Here is a 17709-nt window from a genome sequence, read left to right as displayed (position 1 = left end):
TTTAAGAGCAGAATTTGTATTTCCTGAACAGTTTGCTCCCGCCAACGCGCCAACAAAACGAACCTCGACGCCGCGCGCTCCGTGCGTGTGGAATCTGGTGCTAGCCGCACTGGCAACCGTTCCGCGATCCGGGCGTCCTTTCGAACGCCGCCTTGTTCTCTGCTCACCGCGGCCAGTTTGAGTGGTCCAAAGAGCTGGGGGGCAACATGCTCGCCAACTCTAACCACCGATAATCCTTTTGACGCACGGGGGGCAGGGCTTCCATCATCTGGCCGGCTCTGGCTACTTCTACGAAAGGTAAACGGCGCAAGCAACCGGTATACCCAAGCAACCTAGCGCGCCTTTCCCATGTGCGTTGTTCGTTGACCAAAGCCCGCATCTACTTCTCCAGTAGAAAATATTGCTTACGTTTCTTCGGAGACGCATGGTCGCACGTTAAACGTTGTCCCTTGTGAGTTGTGGAGTTGAGCTTTTTAATTTCACCTTAGCCTGGATTCGGGGTACCTTGTATGGCACCCGCCCTTTAAAGCTGACCGCACACGTAGCCGCGTTAAATGATTAGTGCCTTTAATGATATTGGCTTGGATTCCTATTCATTCACCATTGTGGACATCAAATGTGAACTAATTAGATAAGAGGTGGGTTTAACTTCATTGTAATTTCTGTGTAAACTCTAGCTGCATGCGAATCTGGCTTGAAGTGCACCGGCCAGCTCTCTCAAGGTGCGAGAAGACGATCCTGTGCTTAATGTTTGAGTTTACGCGAGCGTTAAGGATAGCACATTCAGAGTACAGCCACACATTAGATAGTATCGGCTCCCCCTCTCCTCAATTATCTGCATTTGTTTCACAACCCCAATACTACTATTGTGGTTATTCTGTAAAAAATAAGAAAAAAAAGTTACCGGGATAGTTATAATGCACGCATTCAACAAAATCATTGTGGGTCATGTGTAGTTTGGGTGTACCCGCCGGCCTTTTTCATTTAAGAATTCCATTAAACTCGTTCGCACATTTGTGGTCGCAGGCTCACAACTGTGTAGAATATTCGATCTGACTTGGTTTTGCTCGGAATTGTTATAATGACACAGTTTCTCTATATGACTTGGAAAAACAATAGCTACAGAATCAGAATAAGATTTTTTTGCTAATTACTTTTCATCATTAGAATTACAGTTGCTCTATTTGTGGTGGAACATCCTTCATTCAGTGCTGCATGAATAGACAACTTATGGCGATATTGTTGTGCTGTATGTTGGAATATCTTGTTGACACGCAATTATATGTATCACACTTACAAAGAAGGTTCAAACAAAATAGAAGGGTCACAGGAAAATCCAGATCAACAGCAGGCAAACAGGGGAAGCCTCAGCCTAAAGCCAATGTTTTGATGATTGTCTACTTGAGGGCAAAAACTGCTTTCCTGCTTCAACAACTGCTTGTCAAAGGTGAGGAAGAAAGAGTATGGTGAGGAGTGGGAAAATTGGAATGTTTGGCTTTGTATTAGAATGGAGGAGATACTTGCTTATTTTGTGATGCCCCTTTTTTTGCCCTTCCTACCCACTTAGGCTCCTTGAGAGAGGACTATAACCTTACCAAGAAAAGCAATTGTTTTTCTGAAGTCCTTGTGAAAACATTAGTTCCAGGCTTCCCTTGTTCATTCACTCTTTATCAACACACAAAGGACAAGTCACGTCTATACTTGCATTATTTTTACTTTCTTGTTATGAAACTTCTCAAGTGGTTGCTTCAAGGTACAACGCAAAATTTTAGCAAGCTTTTAACTCATTCACACACACAAAAAAAATTCTCTCTCCTGCTGGAGCTAAAACAAATTTTCACCCACTTTGGACTAGGGGCGTGCGAATATTCAAACTTTCGAATAATGAATTGAACAGTGTCCTATTCAATTTGGTCTTCAAATCAAATAGTCAGTATTTGTTAATGCTAATACTTTTTGAATACTTTTAGAATACTTCAAAACGTCAACTGCTCCCAAATAAACGTAAAAGTGGAGTAAAATTATGGTGCATTTTCAGCCTCGTGGGCTTGGTATAGACATAATACATGAGAACTTGCTTAGTGGAGCTGGCTACATCACCTAGGTAGCCATACTTTACAGGCTGTACAGCAATCGTTCACAATCTCTGAAGAGCCCTGTGCATGTGAAGAAACTTGTCTGTTCCTAATGCTCAATTTGTGTTTTTAATAAACAGTGCTTCATAACATACTGTGTAATGACAGAAACTTGCTAATTTTAATACTGGGATGTGAACATTGTTTTATATTAGTCGTGATAGTGGCTGTTCATTATTCGATTTGGTCTCAACAATCGCTATTTGCACACCCCCATTTTTGAAAGTTGTATTTCAGATATAAAGCATCGTAAAAGTTATGTATTTCATTATCGTACTTCAGTATGAGGAAACAGCATGCAAAATTTATTTTAAAATGCATGCCTGTGTGTAGTTTTACTTATGGGTACTCCCACAAGAAGTTATGCGAGACCAAATTTTAGGAAAAACAAACATAAAATTTTACAATTGCCTTGTGAATATGAAAGCCAAGTCCTATTTACCTTGAATTTATCATGGTCATAACAAGTCCCTTCCTTATATACAATGAGCCCTCCTTTTTTTTTTTACTCATTTTAACCCTTTAAGGGCAGGAATAAAACTGAAAAAAAAACTTGAAAAAAATCTGCCATTTGTTAAGAACAATTCAGATTTGTTAAAAAGCACATTACATCCACGCATGTAATTTACATTAAAAGAGAGTTTATTAAAAAAAAATTATAATGTAACAGAAGGTGCACTTCACTGCACAACATGTCCATTTTTTAACTGCTGTTTTGTTAGCAGAGAAAGCTGTTTTTCACAAAAGAGCAAATGAAATATTGTTCACAAACAGAGAAGGCTTTTTTATGAATAAAATAAACTGCCAACTGCTGCCATCTCAGTCTGTGGAAGTTTCTTCTTTCTGTCTCTCTCTCTCTTTTTCATAGAGCACACTGAAACATTGTATTGCACACAAAGCCACTCTGCAGACAGGGCACCATGTTCTTGTTTTATTGCAGCAGTGTTTAGCCTTTGTGCAGACGCTGCAGTGTTTAGCTGGCTTCCTCTTTTTCTCCATTGCAGACAAGTGTTCTGGGAAGTGTCATGCACAGGGCATAGATTATGTGTGCAGCACTGTTTTCCTTTCTGTCATCAGAGCTAAGATACAGAACCCATGACTCGCTAGTCCTTTGAGCCCAGTTCATTCCTTGCAGTTCAAGACGATGAAATTTAAGAAAGCACACCTTTCATTTTTCTGTCAGCACCGTGCATTAAATTACTGATGCTTTTCTTACTAGGGCTGCTGTACTGAAGAGAGACGTAACTGGTGCGGTAAAAAAAAGAGAGAGAGTTTCACCCATACAGTTTATCTTTGGCAGATGTCTTGTGCCATCAGCCAAACGTAGTTGGATGAGCTGGACTCATCTTCCATCTGTAAAGGGTTAAAATTCTCCTTACTTGCGCATTTGTTTCAAGTCACTGGCTGACTGATGGGATACATTCTTTACACGGTAATAGTCTACACTGAGGCATTCCGTACCTTGAGGAATACAGCCAGCATACACTAATCTTGCTATTTTGGCAGGTATTAAATTCAGAACAGATAAACTAGGCAGTTTGCGCAGCGGCAGCAGAAAGCTATAGCAATAGAAGGACATTAAACCAATAAAGCATCAAACATTCAGTCTCCTCGTGGCAGTTTACATCATTAAATGTATAGCCTTGTGTCAGTTTACTAGTTATGAGAGGAGTCATTTTATCGCTTATAAGTATCCAGAGAAAGTGAAAGAGCAGCAAGGTAAAAGTGATACATGCCAGAGTGTGCAGCAGTGCTGTTTCTTTGTTCTAGTTATGAGTTGAGGTTCTTCTATGCAAGCAGCAGTTTTCCTAAACATATGTGCCTTTAAAAGATTGCTGGTAGGTTTATAAATAAGTGCAGTACCCGCCGTGGTTGCTCAGTGGCTATGGTGTTAGGCTGCTGAGCACGAGGCCGCGGGATCGAATCCCGACCACGGCGGCCGCATTTCGATGGGGGCGAAATGCAAAAACACCCGTGTGCTTAGATTTAGGTGCACGTTAAAGAACCCCAGGTGGTCGAAATTTCCGGAGTCCTCCACTACGGCGTGCCTCATAATCAGAAAGTGGTTTTGGCACGTAAAACCCCATAAAAAGAAATAAGTGCAGTGGTAACTGTAACAACGTCCTAGTTCTGATCTTAATAGTGTAAATTAAGTGTGTGGCAGGAAATGATATCAGTTTTATGCATGGGCCAGTGTAACGTAAACTATTCCAATCTGGTTTTATTCCAAATCGGCTATTAGCCTTCCGTGATAGATCAAAATGGCTCGGGGTATGCCCATATGGGCATGGTGCCTGCCCATATGGCCTCGACCCAAACCATTCTGACCTATCACGGAGTGCTAATGGCCGATTTGGTATAAAACCAGATTGGAATAGTTTCATGATATACCAGCAATGGGCTCATGTGCAGGTCATAGGACATGGCACCCCATTCACTGTCTAAGGTCTGTGCTAAAAAGTGAAATTTTGTTACTGCTTTTCATTGCTTGCAAGTGCAAAACTCTTCAGATAAGCATTTGTCACAGGAAATAATAATCTGAAATGGCTTGGCTGGTATGAATAACACATTGGCTGGTTTCTTATATTACCCAGTTGAAGACAAAACAATACTAAATGCAAATGTAACAAATAGTGGGTGCATAAATGCAAACGAGATGAGGTTATAACAAAGGATGATTTGTGAATTAGCATGTATTGTGTGTCATTGTAAACTGCATTCGTTGTGAGGAGATACAGCTCAAGCGACAAAAAATTCAAGGTATATGACGTAAGGCAGTTGTCATCTGTACATGCAGGAGTGTTTTGTCACAGCTGCTTTTTCTCATGCAGGCTTGCCATTTTTGTTAAACTTGTGTCCCTTGTCCTTTTTCACTGTTTAGGCAGCTGATTTAAGGCATGTTTAAGTATTGTGGCTTAGGATACAAAAAAGAACATGTGGAGGACAAAAGAAATTACACGGGGGAAAGTGCTGTAGTTTTGCCAGTGTAATGAGCAGTGCAGTGATATTACTGCCAAAGAAAATTTCTGGAGTTCTATGTTTATGCACTGATATAAAAAACCATGTGGAATTGCAAAATAAGGAAGGATGTCATGCTTTGATGTTTGATATATTTTGTAGATTTTGTGAATTACAGGCTAGCAGGGTGTGGGAAGCAGTGTTATATGTAATGTGGCAGCTTGCCAACATATTCAGAAGTCAAGGCACTGTATTGCTCTTGGCAGGTCAGGACTGCAAAGCTGCTGCCTTGGAGAATATCCAATTCTTTGTTCTAGTAGTTGCCAGTAAACTAAATTTTTTTCTGTAGAACCAAAGCATTTTATTACATTAACCCTTTTGTTTTATTGAAAGACTACCCAACTATGTGTTTGCAATTAATGTATTTGTAAAAGCTAGAGAATGTCTGGAAACACATAATCATTAACGCAATTCTCATTATTCTTTCAATACCCCCCTACATTTCATTAAACTCAGTACCTTGTGCCAGGTAGCTATATTGAGTAGCTTTACTTTGATTTGACTGCTGGTTTCAAAGTTTTAAAAAAAGTGTGCATTCTCCTATGAGAATTTAGGGAGATATGTGTGCTCATTTATAGCAGAGAAAGAAATTTGAAGAAGGAACCATGAATTCACCCTCCAAGAATGGCTCACCCCTCTGCGATGGAGAATTAGAGCTGTCGCCGATTGATGGTCTGACAAGAAATCTTACGGACATGGCATGGAGGCAAGTTCTCTGGGAATACAAGATGCAAGCTTTCTGCACTATAAACTTTCTTTAATAAATCTGGTTATGTTTCAAGAGCATGCTGCAGGCAGTTTTGCACATTTAGTTTGTTGCATTTCTCATGCTTGTACTCTTTCTGTCTGTTTTCTCTTTTCCCTGTTAGCTGGCCAGGGCAATCTGCCATCAGCCTACACCTCTCTGCACTTGCTTGTAAATAAGTTCTCTCTTCTGTCTGCATGCTGGGTTGCTTCTCTATTGAATGGGTCTATTAGCTTTGCACATGCTTAATGCATTGTTGCTGACCTTGATTTGAGTTTCGCTTCATGTTTCTTCGCAGCCCTGCAACATCAACACAAACACCACTGTCATCACGTCTGGCTGGCGAGGGTGCCAGCTTTGCCCTACCGTTGCCAAAATTTCCAGCTGGTATGCATTCCTTAGTTAGAACAGGCCATTGGCTAGCATCTGTGTTCTCTGATGCACAATGCCATGTCGTGACTTATGAATGTAATTCTAGTTTTTTTCTGTTACTGGTAGCACTAACTTTTATAGAAATATTGCTTTTTTATAATGTTATATCAACCATTCCTGGTGTGCAACAATTTACTAAATGTTGTAAGGAGCTATATGGTTTATGCTTTAACTACGTTTAACTTCAGATGAATATGTGCAAGCTGTGTTTTTTAAAGATTGTAAATAAAAGAAATTGCCTTTGGTAGAAAATGTAAATCTGCCTCTTTGGGAAGTGGAAGACACTAGCTGAATGGCAAATCACAGGGCTTGTAATTAAAATTTTGCTAATTAGCATTTTAATTAGTTGAATTACAGTGCATCTTGCATTTGTGGATTTGAAGTTCTCTGTGATGGAGCCACATATGCAGTAGACAGTCTGAGACCAGCACCAGTTTGAAGATATCTTTGAAATGTCTGTCAGATGCAATGGTGTTCTACATATTTTCCCAAATAGTTGCCTCGTCGCTAGGCGCTCTGGGATGGCCACAAGTATGATGTAACCTTTATGTTTGCGCACTACAAAAAGAAGGGCGCCATGCCTTTATCATCGTGATCGACTTCAGGGCAGCAGACAGCTGCATGGAAGGAACCCCATTGAATTTTACCCCACATTTCGGGAACTGATGTTCTAAAACTAGTGCTAGTCTTGGGATCTCCAACAAATGTACTGTCGAGGACAGAATTGCCTAGGATGTGCGAGTGGTGACCAAGTTGAATAAACTAAGTGTAACTCCCCTCCTGGGGCGGTATTCTCAGACGATCACTTTCGCTTGACGTAGCACACAGCACATTGGATGATTCAAGCGATTTTGCTTGATGTCCCCTGGCCTCTTACCACTCACCTTCCCAGTTTGCTCTACGTGATCGTGGTGCTGTGCAGCACCATGGTTGCCAGATATGCGATTGCGGGACTGTGACCATGATCAAGATAACTGTCACGGTGCAGGTGCAAGTCAAAACAAAAAAAAACACAAGAAGAAAAGGTGTGGCTGGTAGCGCACCGGGCACGTGTCCTTCACAAAATTTCTCTATACGAGGGTGCCGCCTGTCCTGCCCCACTTCACCATTCCTCCCCCCGAAAAAATTCCTCGCTACGCCACAGGGCACAGCTAAAGGCACGCCCCACTTTCTTCGCATACGTGTGGTTTTTCTAGTTTACCTTTGCCATGAAATGCAGCATAAAGTTGCGCCGGTTTCTTATTTGTTTTTATACTTTGATTTCTCTAATCATTTCTATGGCGTAGCCTTTACAAAGGGACGCAGCACAAAAGAAAAGGCACCATGCCATTGTTACGTCACCAGGTCATTGACTTCAGGGAAACAGACTGCTATAGTGCTTCTGGAGCACCTTAATGGCTGAAAATTTATGGCGAATTTGTCGAAGCGTGGGTGATTTGCCGAATTCACCATTGCGTAACTTTAAAGTTTACAGTTACCTTGTCTAGTGTTTTTTGCATGCAGCTCAATCCTGCATCTGTGATGGCATATGCAAATCCTGTTGCTGGAGATAAATTGATTGAAACCAATATAATCAAGTAGACATTATCGTATACTTATGTCAAGGAGCCGCAAGCATGGTTTATGATAGCAGTGATAAAGCCCTGACCAAGCTCAATAAAAATGGGTGACAGATGGGCTCAGGAATGAAGGCAGTACCCGGGACCAACTTTTATTTAAAATGCCATCTCGCACCGCATTGCTTGGCAGACTTGATGTCGCAGGCGAGCTAGAAAAACTGAACAGAGGGGACTGTGCACGCATTTTTCAGCAGTCTCGATCCCGGCTAACAGCATGGATGCTTCCGGCAGATAGCACAGCGGTGCAATTTGGTCCCCACTCGTGGGTCCTGGGCACTTTTATCCCCAATGGTACATGCTTTAAGCACTGGCAACCTTCAACTCTACTAATTCCAATATGTACTTGTGAGTGCTATGTCTGCTACTGTCTGTTAAAAACTAGCCAAAGACGTCTTGAAGCAAAGGCTGACATTGTGACCTGCTCCTGGAAGCCGCTTTGTGTGATCCTAGTCTGGTTCCCATATAGGTCAGGGCTCTTGACTTTTTTAACTGGTAAAATATTTGATAAGTTTTGTAATTATATAGCTGCCAGATCTGTTGCTGGTGTATCTGTTAATAAGTTGCTTCAATGACCGGGAAAAAAATGGAGGGGAGGGGGGAGAGGGGTAAGCAGGGCAGTGGCTGTGATTGCATACTATTATTAATGCTTGAATGAACCTATCAGAACCCAGTACTTTGTCCATATAATCCTTGAGCTTTTGCATCATTGCCTTGCCCCCTGCTATGAAATGCAGGATGTGACTGTGCTCGTGCTCTTGTACATTCTGCACTTGTAACTTAAAATCTTACTGCAGGCAAAGGCCAGAAGCTTGTTTAATTTGTTTGCTGTTTCTGTCACATACTACAGTTAAACTGTAATTTTGATAAATACGCTATGCTAGCTACACAAAATCAGCTTGTGCAGTTCATGTGCTTCGGCTGACACAATTTTTCAAACAAATTAGTCACCAAAAATTAGTCACCAACAACATAATTAACAAAAACTTAATTTTCTTGCTATTGCGATTGTGCTGTATGTTTATACTAGAAACTATAAGACAATTGTATTTGAAGACAACTTCACTTTGATTCTCCTGATATTCATAATCAAATTTGAGGCTCATTCAGCTATTTTCACATAGGGGCATGAATCTCGAGACAAGCTCCCATTGTAACGTAGCTTACTGCTTGTGGCATATCGTTCGCATGCTGGGCTAAGCTGAAAACAGCTGTGCTCTTGCTATTAGCTGGTAAAAACAAGCAAACTGATGCTTCCCTTTTTCCTTATGGCTTGACTTCAAGATCCATGCCCCTGAATGGGAAGCCGACTGTCAAATTTGATGATGAATGTCTTGGGACAGAATCACTCTTAGAGAATTGAACAGTGAAGCCTTCGAATACGGGTGTCTTGATGTTTCAAATAAGAACATATACCATAATTATGAGCAAGAACATTAAGAAATTTTTGTTAATTTTGCATTTGGTGGTTAATTGTTCCTAAACACTGTCCGCCAAAGCGCACAAGTCTGTGCAGGCAGATTTTGCATTCCTAGCATTGCCTTTTTATTAAAATTACTCTAGTTTAACTTTAAATATAATGCATAAATGTTACATATATGTCTGTTGCATAATTTTCCACGTAACATTAAACTGAGTTGATAACTATTATGTTGATGCATCGTTTCTGTTTTGCCATGGTCACAAATGGTTTCCTTTGGCGGCAGGCGTGCAACTCATGTCTGGCTTTATTAAGAGGTTTCAATATATTTGTGTACTAGATGTACTCATAACATCTGTAACTTTTCTGTTTGCAGCGCGTATTATGAAAGAAGAGGAGCCCTCACCATCCCTACAATGTTGGTATGTGGTCCTCGCACTTTTTTTAAATTCATAGTATTGAAATCTGTCTAAAATAAGGAATTTAGTGCTTCGCGTGATGTCATAGCGATGTGTGATTTCACAGGTGACGTTGTAAGCACGTAACGTATTACCTTATTAGATAAAAGTGAACAGGCTGTGGGAACTCGTTAGATTCCATGGTTGGCGTGGCATGAAAGGGATTGCGCGAATGCCAGTAACGGCGAAACGCCTCAGTGCGCCGGTATCATGGTGCAGGATAAAACGAAACTTCATGCGGCGGTGCCGTGATGGGCGAACGCTCACTTGTGCGCCGTTGCGCATTCAATTGCTCGCAGTGCGGGAAATGCGAAATTCATTGGCGCACACTTTTCTCTAAGCCAATGTGTGAACCGTAGCGGTCGGAATCCCCGCGCCTATGTGAATGAAGCGCTCTGTGCATCCCGGACGACGAGCACTGACCTCGTGGTCAATGCTGGTCAGCGGCTGGCCCGGGAGGGACGACCGGTCGACCCGGCGGCGAGTGGGCCACGGTATCTGGCGCGACCCGCGGCCCCGTGACACGCTGCGGCGCGGACGCTTGCGCGGCCGGGCGCCAGATGGCGCGAGCGAACTACTTTCTCGGCATTGCCGCCGACGGACTTTGCGCTTCCCTTTGGGGCGGGGGATAAAAGTAGGTCGTCAGTGCGCGCGGCGCCGGGCGCTGGGAGCCGTGGCCGCAGAAGTGTGACGATGTCGTCCAAGTCGGCGCTGTTGCTCGGCCTCTTCGGTGTGGCCGGCACGCTGTGGTCGTTGAGTACCGCGGCGCTCCTGCTAGCCGCGGCTTACTTGGTCACGGGTGGCTGGCGCACACTGCGCCTGTTAGCGCGAACCGCGCCGCGCGATGTACTTGCAGCCATCGGCTACATGCGCCTCAACTGGTACATGCACAGGCGCGTGGCCGAAGACACGACTGTGGCGCGCGTGTTCGCGTCGCTAGCACGCCGGCAGCCGGACAAGCCTTGCCTGGTGACGGCGCAGCGCATCTGGACGTTCGCCCAAGTGCAAGACTACTCGGAGCGCGTAGCTTGCGCGCTTGCGGCTCTGGGATTGAGACCCGCCGACGAAGTAGCTTTGCTGACCGAGTCTCGGCCCGAGGCTGTCATGCTCTGGTTGGGCCTGTCCAAGTTGGGTGTCGTGTCAGCTCTCATCAACTACAATTTGAAGCAGGCCTCGCTTGCCCATTGTATCTCATGCGTGCGAAGTCGTGCTGTTGTCTTTACACGCGCGCTACTGGAACCGTTGCGCAACGCGCGACCCCTGATTGCAGAAAAGCTTGGCACCGAGCCGCTCTACGTCTGCCTCGACGCCGACGTGAAAGACCTGGGTGCGCCGGTGACCTGGCTGGAACCTCTACTGCAAGCTGCCGAGCCCAGTGCTCCACCGTACCGCGGCTGCATGGACGACCGACTGCTTTACATCTACACGTCCGGCACCACGGGCCTTCCCAAGGCTGCGATCATCAAGCAGCGGCGGTTCTTCAGCATGGCCAGTGCTGTGCGCCACATGATGCCCATGCGAGACGACGACGTTTTATACGTGTGCCTGCCCGTGTACCACGTGGCCGCCGGCGTGCTGGCGCTGTCCCAGACGCTCCTGTTCGGCAACACGGCCGTGCTGCGGCCACGCTTTTCGGCGTCCGCCTTTTGGGAAGACTGCGCGCGCTACGGCTGTACTGTGGCTCAATACATCGGTGAGACGTGTCGTTACCTGCTGGCGCAACCGCCCGGTCCGCAAGATCGTGCGCACCGTGTTCGCCTTATGTTCGGCAACGGGCTGCGGCCGCAGCTGTGGCGCCGGTTCGCCGAGCGCTTCGGACTGGCCGACCTGCGGGAAGTGTACGGTGCCACCGAGGGCAATGCCAACCTGGTGAACACTGACAACCGGCCGGGGGCCGTGGGCTTCTTCCCTGTGCTGTTCATGCTGTGGCCCGCGTTGGGCGAGCGCCTGCTACCCATCAAGCTGGTGCGCGTCGACGAGACGACTGGGCTTCCGTTGCGCGACAAGTTCGGCATCTGCCTCGCCTGCGGGCCCGGTCAGGTAGGAGAGCTCGTGGGCAAGGTCGAGCGCTCTCACATGCATCAGTTTGACGGCTACGTGAACAAAGAAGCGACGCAGAAGAAACTGTACCGCGACGTGTTTCGCAAGGGCGACATGGCGTTCGCCTCGGGGGACTTGCTGGTCACCGACGAGCTGGGCTACGTCTACTTCCGCGATCGGACGGGTGACACATTCCGCTGGAAGGGCGAGAACGTCTCCACAGCCGAAGTGGAAGGCGTGGCGGCACAGGTACTCGCGTTGAGCGACTGCGTCGCGTACGGCGTCTCTTTGCCGGGCACCGAGGGGCGTGCCGGCATGTTGGCTGTCCAGGACCCCGAACGTCGCACCGACCTGGACGCGCTGCTTGCTGCGTTGCGGCGCCAGCTGCCCGTTTATGCAGTGCCCCTCTTTGTGCGGCTCACGCGCGCTGTCGATACCACGTCCACGTACAAGCTGAAGAAGGGCGAGCTGCAGCGGCACGAGTACCATCTCGACCAGCTGGGCGGCGACCCGTGCTTCTTCTTGGACCAAGCCGCCGGCTGCTATGTGCCGCTCGACCGAGACCTGTATGATCGCCTGTGTGCCGGCGCATGTCGCCTCTAAAGTAGTGCACGGACTCGCCCGGAGCCGCACTCGGGGCCGCTGCTTCTGGCCGGCCGGCCGGATCATTCTGCCTTAACGTCTTTGTACACAACGCGTATTAGAATGCGCAATCTTTGTGTGTGTGTGTGTGTGTGTGTGTGTGTGTGTGTGTGTGTGTGTGTGTGTTTTACGCCAAAGTATGTTTATTGCGCGGGACCATGCGCGAGCGAGAGATGTTACCAATTCTGCCTGTTGATCGCTTATAAAGGCATGGACTATGCCCAAAAAATACGGAGAACTTGTCAATGCGTTAAACCACCTTGTACGCGAATAGTCTGGTGGTTGTGGTACAAGAGTGCTGCGGGCTGTTGCTTTAGCCCTGTGGAGAATTGGACATGGCACGAGGAAGTGCAGGTTATTGGAAGGCCACCCTCTTCCAGTGACTGCTATTTTCCTTGTGCCGCTCCTTACGCTTCTTTTCATGCTCCTTGTGCGTTGTGTGGCTTAGTTGACGGGCCCTTAAAATTCCGCCCCCGAAACCCGGTAGAAGCACACGTGGACTGCGCCGTCCAGCACAGTCGCGCGTTTGCAGTTGGGCCACTTTGAGAAGGAACCGTTCACGGCTTGGTGAACGCCCGTGTTCCGTGCATTGGAGGAAAGTTAAATATCCCCAGGTGGTCAAAATTAATCCGGAGTCCACCCACTACCGTGTGCTTTATAATCATATCCTGGTTTTGGCCCGTAGGACGAGATTTTTTTTTTTTTTTTGCCGCGGTTTCATTCTAAAAAGAGCTATGACGTGCGTTTTCTGTGGCATTCATGCACTATAGCGCCCGTCAAGCGATCGCCTGACGCAGCGGACGTAGCAAGTTCAAAACGACCGCTAGTTGGCCTTGCCTAGTTAACATATCTTTGTTCATGTCGACAGGTCAATCTCGCAAAAAAACTGAAATTTGTAATTTGCCGTTATTAAGTTTCGTTTAAGAAAGCAGCTGGTCAGACACGCGCTGTGTGCCGTGGCGTAACGCGGGAAGGCTGGCAGCTCGTACGCTTAAGCGTGATAACGTTTCTTCTGTTTTTCTTCTTCTTTTTTATTCATTACTTTTTGAAGTGGGAGCGTCGGCCTTCCTAGGTGACTTCGTAATCGGTGTGCAGGCCTTCTGTTTTCTAGAAGGTGCCGAGTCGACGCATTTGGTGAGCACACTGCTCGAGATTGTGCTTAACATTGAATTTGGTGAGCACACTGCTCGAGATTGTGCTTTACATTGAAAGTCCCAATTTGCTTGCTCTGTACTGCAGTCTTGAAGGGACTCTAAAGAGAAAAATAAATTCAGCTTTATTAAGCTAGCGTTCAGAAGTCCCGCACTTGTACCGTGAGAGGAGGCTATGTGAGGAGAGGATGCGAGGAAGAACGAGTTCCGCATTACGTCACTGATTCTGACAGCGTCTGTTCACGCCTGGTTCATCGGTAGCATTGACTGCATTCTTCTCCAAAGGAGTTAAACAGTTGACATAGCAAATTTTGAGGAGCTTTAATGCGCCACATCGACTAAAATTCGAGAAAATACTTTGAACTTAGTACACACTGACGTACCGTCGCGAAATCCAAAATAGTCGAGTTTGGCCTCTAGTTTCTCTTCTCGTAATCTACCTCGAACTGCGTTTTTAAAAAATACACTCGCAGTAGGAACTGTTTCTCGCGTGTCCCTTTGTCATGCCTAGAGTGCTCTGCACGTAATACGCCGACGAACGATTAGCTACCCCGGTGCTTTTAAGTGAATACTTGGGCGAGAACGCAGTGGCTGGAGTCGAGACCTACGTAGTCTTTTCACCTTGCCGCTGTTCGTTCCTTCCTGGGTCACAAAGGCACGGTTTGCCTTCTCGGGCTTTATGGTGTTTCAGCAGTGCTGTGACGGGCTGTCGCCATCTACTTAGTCCGACGCGCTAGCTCGAGTGACTTCGGGCTATTTAGCGTACGCGTAAATATAAAACGTGTTGTACGCTTGCTTGATCTGTTGCCGCAGCGAACTGGCAGAATGGAATATATTGTATAATTCTGAGCAATTTTTTTGTGATGTTTTATTATTATCATTATTCGCAACTTAGAAGCGTAGCGTTAAGTCGAGTGGTGCAATTGATGTAGCGCGCGTTCTTTCCCATTTTATGCGAAGCATACTACGAGGGCTCAACCCAGCTCCTCAGGCGCGGCGGTGACCATGAAATCACGTGACACCGTGACGTCACGACAGAGGAGAAGTGGCTTTGGCTCAACTCTTGCAAGACGGGCTGGGTGGGAATCGAACCAGGGTCTCCGGAGTGTGGGACGGAGACGCTACCACTGAGCCACGAGTACAACGCTTCAAAGCGGTACAAAAGCGCCTCTAGTGAATGCAGTGTTGCCTTAGAAACGCGCTGTTTCTAAGGCGTGCGTCTCTTGCTCAGGCGCACATTTCGTTGCCGCGCCGAACGCTGCTTTGCTCGACGCTCACCGCGTCCAATGCGGGGCGCGTAGTCGCTGCCCTGTAGCCCATTGTCTTACACCCCTTGGCGGGTCGACGGGAACGCTGTCGCGTTCCACTCTTGAAGGCGAAGAAGTAATGCATGAGTTGTTTCTTCGTCTAGCCGAACCAAATATAGCCAAGCAACAGCAGTTCACCAGGCTAAACAGTGGTTCAACAACTAAAATAAAGGCTAGTATGCTTCGCATCCTGGGCTTAACCTTACCTAAGCCACAGCCATTTTTTGTTCCTGTAATCAGCGGCACCAATTTGGGTTCCGACAAGCGTGCTACCTAAACAGCGAGAGAAAAGAAAAAGACGTTCAACTCACGATAGGTACGCATAATTTTAAGGGATCGCTGCACGTTAGGCGGCGTTTGTATCCAGGTTGCAATCTAGCGTCTGCGTCGCGGCCCAGGAGTTTTGCAGGCGATTCAGTAGGCGAGCAGCAGTGCAGGGCGTCCGCTGGCTGGCTTGCAGAATGCAACCGGGTGTTTAGTCATGAAACGCGGCGCACAAGCCGGTCAGTGGACAGGCGTTATTTCTATTTCCGACTCTCTCCGTCCACTTACCTTTTGCGCCACAAATATCGACAGCTGTGCGCCAACCAGGCCAACATCGTGCTTAGTAAGGCTTAGAATGTGCACATCCCCTTGCCTTTTTGCAACAAGGAGGCTGACGGCGCTTTCCCGAAGGCGCGCCGAATGAAGGTCCCGCTAGCCTCCGCTGTGTCCGCTCTCTCGCAGAAGTACATGTGGAGCGCTCCTCTTCTTGAAAGCTCCGAGACATGAGCTTGACAGTCGTTCGTCGATTGTGTGAGCAGCCCTTCGTTCGCGGCAGCGGTGCGGACCTCGTTGCTTGTGCGGCATCAGCAAAAAGCGCAAGGGTAGCGGCAGAGGAAAACGCACGCGTTCATTTATCTGGCGTGACGGGGTTTCTGCACATGTAAAATGACCTGTAAATAACATGACAAATGAAATGACATGTAAATAACCTCAAATGACTTCATGGAGTGGTAGTACTCTTCATTGGTGGTGTTACACCAGACGACCGCCGAGAACATTGACGCCAATCTCGCTTCTTAGGTTAAATCAACGCGCCACGCCTGAGGCATGTTGCACGGGCGTGTAACTTCGCGACAAAATGGAAGTCGTATTTCAAACGCCGATAAAAAAATGTCCTGCGTATAGTCGACTTATGTACCCTGCGCCATCTTGTCACTTATGTAACGTGTTATTTATTGGTAAGCTGGGATAATGCACTTGTAAAAATAGTATATGGATGGGACAAACAAGCACAAGTCCATCACGTGCTTGCTTTCGCACATGCTATCGCGCAGTGATGAATCGCGACTGGTTGTCGAGCGCACTTCCTTCGACGTAAAGTATGGGCTTGTTCATTTTCTTGTTTACTGAGGAACTGCCACTTGGCTCATTGTCTTTGACAGTACTTGAAAACTGCTGACGCGAATTTCACACGCACTGATGCACGCCAGTGCGCAGAACTCGTGCGTTTTTGTACTTGAGGACAACTACAATGCAGGAAAAGCTGCGGGGGCGGATTTATGCACGTGTTACCGTGCCAAGTGGTCCGGCAGCGTTTGACAGCGCTTCCGATCTCTCGGGACACGCTGAATCGACGCAACTTCAACGTGCTACGATTTCGCGTTTGCCCAGAGGCGGAAGGGAAAAGCCGCAAAATAAGTCAACACTCAGTCGTGTGTTTTGGCTTCTTTTGCTGTTGTAGATAAGGCGCTTGTTTCCGCTTCCCCAGCTTAAACTAACACGGATGAATATGTGGTGCTTCGTAGACAGTTGTCCGCGAGCGTAGATTTGCTGTCATTCTTCAGGCACGCACACTTACTGAGGTGGTGGTATCTTATTTCGTAGCTCGCAGTACCGTCGAACTAGCCATGCTCGCTTCTGTTGATGCTTGGGTACCATCGTATTTTAGTGGGACTTGTTGAGTGGGGCGCTATGCTTCCCAGTCTATGCGTGATCACGTGTATGGCGTTTTACATGCACGAGTCACACGCGAGCGATCCATGTGCGTGCGTGTGGTTTCTACTGGTTTTTAACTGAATGAGCACTGATTGCTCGTTCCATTCCACTGAGCATGTTGTAGTCACTTCCTGATTGGGGTTCCCTTTGCGCCCGGATCAGTTATTCATTTTGGTGCGTGGTCGTCTAAGTGGTCCGTTGTGATCCGCACCCGCTAGTGATAGCCACAGGCGCGCATGTTCATTTGACATACTGGTTCACCTGTATGATGTCTGAAAGAATTCGCATTTTCTTTTTTTGCGCAATCAGGGTGTGAAAACCAACTGGTGGAAACGCTGTTAAATAGGAGTTTGAGCAAGATACCTCAAGCAGGCGGGGCCGACGTTTCGATAGGTGGACCTACCTTTGGTCAATCCGGCCTTGTCATCCTTGGAGCAAGGCACTTGCGGGTCAGTGCTACGACACTCTTCGTGTCTGACCCTCTCCGTCTCGCCCGCCGCGCTGTTGCTCGAATGTGCAGCGACCGGCTAGCAGTGATGTTCGCTAGTGCAAGTGCCTCGTCAGTAGCGTCCGCATACACTTTCTTGTAGTCAATATTCCTAAATGTTTCTCTGCACGCAACCGCCGCGTGCTGAAAATACGTTTATTTCGCAAAGGGCGAAGTGCCCAGCGGGGAGTCCCAGCTCGTTTTTGGCGTGCGATGCCTACCAAAATGTCTTCGTGCGGTATTCGATGGAAAGCATGGTACGCCACTGTGCCAGGAGC

At 46.9% G+C, this 17709-nt stretch overlaps 1 protein-coding gene and 1 pseudogene across 3 annotated transcripts in view; both read left to right on the top strand.

Annotated features, from left to right (window-relative positions):
• The first annotated feature begins 44 nt into the window (after positions 1-44).
• stg (string) overlaps positions 45-17709 on the top strand; it is a 153262-nt gene continuing 135597 nt past the window's right edge. Inside the window, exons 1-4 of one of the 3 annotated variants that reach the window (XM_065433173.2) lie at positions 45-297; positions 5735-5859; positions 6197-6285; positions 9743-9788. In XM_065433173.2, the coding sequence (XP_065289245.1) occupies positions 5759-5859; positions 6197-6285; positions 9743-9788 (236 nt within the window). In that variant the 5' untranslated portion in view covers positions 45-297; positions 5735-5758. Of the gene's footprint in view, positions 298-5731; positions 5860-6022; positions 6070-6196; positions 6286-9742; positions 9789-17709 lie in introns of those variants that run through there. The other 2 variants (XM_065433175.1, XM_065433176.2) reach the window with 2 other exon arrangements.
• LOC135902883 (long-chain fatty acid transport protein 1 pseudogene) lies at positions 10437-13114 on the top strand (annotated as a pseudogene).

The sequence above is a fragment of the Dermacentor albipictus genome, chromosome 1 (genome assembly GCF_038994185.2).
Source record: "Dermacentor albipictus isolate Rhodes 1998 colony chromosome 1, USDA_Dalb.pri_finalv2, whole genome shotgun sequence".
Classification (NCBI taxonomy): Eukaryota; Metazoa; Arthropoda; class Arachnida; order Ixodida; family Ixodidae; genus Dermacentor; species Dermacentor albipictus.
This window is presented reverse-complemented; position numbering and strand designations above follow the sequence as displayed.